The sequence below is a fragment of the Trypanosoma rangeli genome, assembly GCF_003719475.1.
Source record: "Trypanosoma rangeli strain AM80 chromosome Unknown Tra_15.4_contig_00434, whole genome shotgun sequence".
Classification (NCBI taxonomy): Eukaryota; Euglenozoa; class Kinetoplastea; order Trypanosomatida; family Trypanosomatidae; genus Trypanosoma; species Trypanosoma rangeli.
The window spans coordinates 1-3,136 of NW_021706179.1; the positions used below are offsets into that span (position 1 = coordinate 1).

Consider the following 3,136-nt stretch of genomic DNA (forward strand, 5'->3'; position numbering starts at 1 on the left):
CACGCACTTACCGGGCAGTCTGAGGCAGCGGCTGCGCTGGCGTGTCGCCCTCGCTTGCGAGCGGAACGAAGCAGCAGGAAAGGGGGTTGCATGCGTCTTTTTTTATTTTTATTTTTTAAATTATTTTTGTTACGCTCCGCCCCACTCCTGCTGCAGTGCGCTGAGGGAGGTGGGGACGTTGGGGTTTTTGTGGAGGTGGTGGGGGGGCGTGATGGGAGGTCCCGCCGGCATGCGCACTGCGTGTTGCTGCTGGCAGGGTTTGAAGGGGCTGGGCGGGGTAGACGGTAAGCGAGGTGCTTATGAATTGTTTTATTTTGTTTTTTGATTTCTGCGGGGGCGTCCCACACTGCGGACTCTCCGTGCGGGTGCGTGTGGGTGTTTCTTCGGGCCGCGCACAACAGTCGCTGCTACCGCCGCCTTGTTTGCGGCTGCCGTCTCCTGTGGGGGGTGGCGAGTGTGTGATCGTGCGGCCCACACGTTAGTTGGTGTTACCTTCGTCATGGATTGTCGTTGGTCTTTGCGTCATGTCCTACTGTGGGTGCGGGCGGTGCCTATCGTTTTTTTTTTGGTTTCATCTCTCTTTTTTTCCTCGACACGCTCGGAAGGGAAGAGAACAAACGCTACTTGTTGTTGTGCACATTGAAACGCTCTGCAGTTACCACCAGCAACACACACACACACACACAATCGTCGAGGCCTGAGCGGATCCACCACAAGGAGGGAAGAGAGGGAGAGTAAGCAGTGACACATGCCCAAGGTGTCCTGGCATTTGCTTTCTTATTCGGTGCTGCTGCTGCTGTTTGTGCTCTTGACATGCTGTGGCAGTCAAGCTGCGGGGAGTGCCCCAGGGACGGCCGTTAATTTATTCACAGGGACGACACCGATAACTTGTGCCAAATGGGAGGAAATGCAATGCGTTGAAGGGTCAGTTCGCTCGCTGCGTGTCCCCAGCCTTGTGGAGGTGGACGGTGCTGTGTTTGCCGTTGCTGAGGCTCATTGCAAGAATGGAAGCGGCAGCTTCAGTGGCATCGTATCACAGCACCTCAAGAGAATTGGAACAGAACCGACTGAGATTCCGATGGGTGCGGGCAGAGGTTCCTTTCACACACAGCTGCTGAAGGAAGGTGGCAACGAAATGAGGGACACATCGCGACCAACGACAATTGTGAGTGGCAACAATGTCTATGTGCTGCTGAGAAGCTGCAGCCGTGCAACACCGGAGACCAGAGAGGCTGATCAAAGTGGATGTAAGATTGTGCTGGTGAAGGGGAGTGTCACTGAGGGTGAAGAGAAGAAAGTCCAGTGGAACGAGACCCATGCAATGTATCCTCAATCTAGAGTTCGTGGATCCTTCACTTATTTTTCTGCTGGCGGAGGATCAGGTACTGTGATGAGTGACGGCGCAGTTGTGTTTCCCGTGCAGGCCACAAAGGATGGGAGGAACGTTTTGCTGATCCTGCGCTTCACCCCGTTCCTGAATAGATGGGGGCCTGTAGTCGATACGGTGGGTGAAGGTTGCCACAATCCATCGATTGTGGAGTGGGGCGAAGTCGATGACCGACGCATCTTCGTGATGGCTCCCTGTACGGATGGCTCCTATCACGTGCACAAGTCTTTAATATCTTTGTACTATTGGTCTGACGGTGAACCAATTTCTCAAGTGTGGGGCAACTCACGTGATCGAAAAGGCGAGGGCGCGCGAAGTGGTTTCATCAGTGCAACCATCGATGGAATGAAGCTGATGCTGCTCAGCACGCCGGTGTATTCTGAGGAGAAGGGAGAGGGTCAAGCTGCATCTTTGGATGACAGACAATGCCCGTGTGCACGACGTTGGGCCGGTGTCTCGCGAAGGTGATGACGCCGCCGCCAGCTCCCTGCTGTACAGAGCCGACAAGAAGGAGTTGATTTTACTGTACGAGAAGAAGAGCGGAGATTCATACAGTCTTGTCGCCGTGAACCTGACTGAGCAGCTGGAGCGGATAAAGAGCGTGGTGAAGGCCTGGAAAGATATGGACACCGCACTCAAAAACTGTGCTTCCACTGGCACTGTTGGCTCGCGGATAAAGAATGTGTGTAAAAGTGTTGTTCCCACGGAAGGGCTGATTGGCTTTTGGTCCAACAGTTTAGAGGGGAGTTTATGGAAAGACGAGTACTTCGGAGTGAACGCAATGGCGCATGGTGGGAATGTGGCAGGCACGGAGGGGGGTGTGAGGTTCCGAGGCGCAGCAGCGGGGGCGGAGTGGCCGGTGGGCAAACTGGGGCAGAACCAACCGTACTACTTTGTGAACAATGACTTCACTCTTGTGGCGACGGTGATGATTAACGCGGTGCCGGAGACAGACAGTCCTGTTCCTTTGATGGGTGTGAGGATGAACGACGATGCCAGCACTGTGCTTGTTGGTCTGTTTTACACGAAGGACAAGAAGTGGGGAGTGACTGTCAACGGAAAGTCTCGGGAGTTGTCAGATAAAGATGGTACGTGGCAGCCTGGCACAACGTATCAAGTGGTACTGAAAAAGCTTGGGGAATCGTTGTATGTGTACGCTGACAATAATGAGCTTATTCAGGAGAAAGTTCCGCTCTCTGATTATACCTCACGAGGTGTCTCGGACTTCTACGTTGGCGGCGACGGTGCTAAGGGGGCAGGCGAGGTTGACGTGACTGTGGGCAGTGTCCTGCTGTACAACGACGCACTTGATGATAATGGGCTCACGAGCCTCAGTGCCAGCAAAGTCTCACTTTCAACACCGGCTGCTGAGGGGCCACTCACAACGCTGGGAAATGATGAGGAGATTGCCTCCAAGATGAAACCTGGAGAAAAGATGGTTGGTGACGGTTTGAATCCTAAAGGACCTCTACCAGAGGAGGCCCATAAAGGCATTCACAGTGCTGGTGAGGTGTCGGGGTCTTCGCCGGCTTCATCATCGCCGGCTTCGTCATCGCCAAAGGTGCGCCTGGCTGATGAACCCGACAACGGTAGCATGGCTGGCGGTGGATCCGAAAACACCAGCGCGATTCTTGCGAAGGACGCACCCAGCATTTCTCTTTCTGGTGACAGCTCCGTTGCTTTCGACAACCTTACACGTGTGAGGCCCGATTCAGGAAGCGGTGACGGCACGGTGCGTGGGTGTGTGTC

General features: G+C 54.4%; 2 protein-coding genes across 2 annotated transcripts in view, besides 2 other annotated features; both read left to right on the plus strand.

The window, feature by feature from the left end:
• The first annotated feature begins 99 nt into the window (after positions 1-99).
• Positions 100-131: a microsatellite.
• A 536-nt stretch (positions 132-667) lies between these two features.
• Positions 668-686: a microsatellite.
• A 62-nt stretch (positions 687-748) lies between these two features.
• TraAM80_08572 (trans-sialidase) lies at positions 749-1,855 on the plus strand (the record flags this gene model as incomplete). The annotated part of the gene is made up of 1 exon (XM_029385315.1): positions 749-1,855. One exon carries the CDS (start codon positions 749-751, stop codon positions 1,853-1,855), a length of 1,107 nt encoding a protein of 368 aa, XP_029234827.1.
• Positions 1,856-2,009: 154 nt separating this feature from the next.
• TraAM80_08573 (trans-sialidase) overlaps positions 2,010-3,136 on the plus strand; it is a gene marked incomplete at both ends in the record, with an annotated part of 1,218 nt that continues 91 nt past the window's right edge. The window contains one exon of the mRNA XM_029385316.1: positions 2,010-3,136. This exon is cut by the window's right edge and continues 91 nt beyond it. Within this exon, the coding sequence (XP_029234828.1) occupies positions 2,010-3,136 (1,127 nt within the window).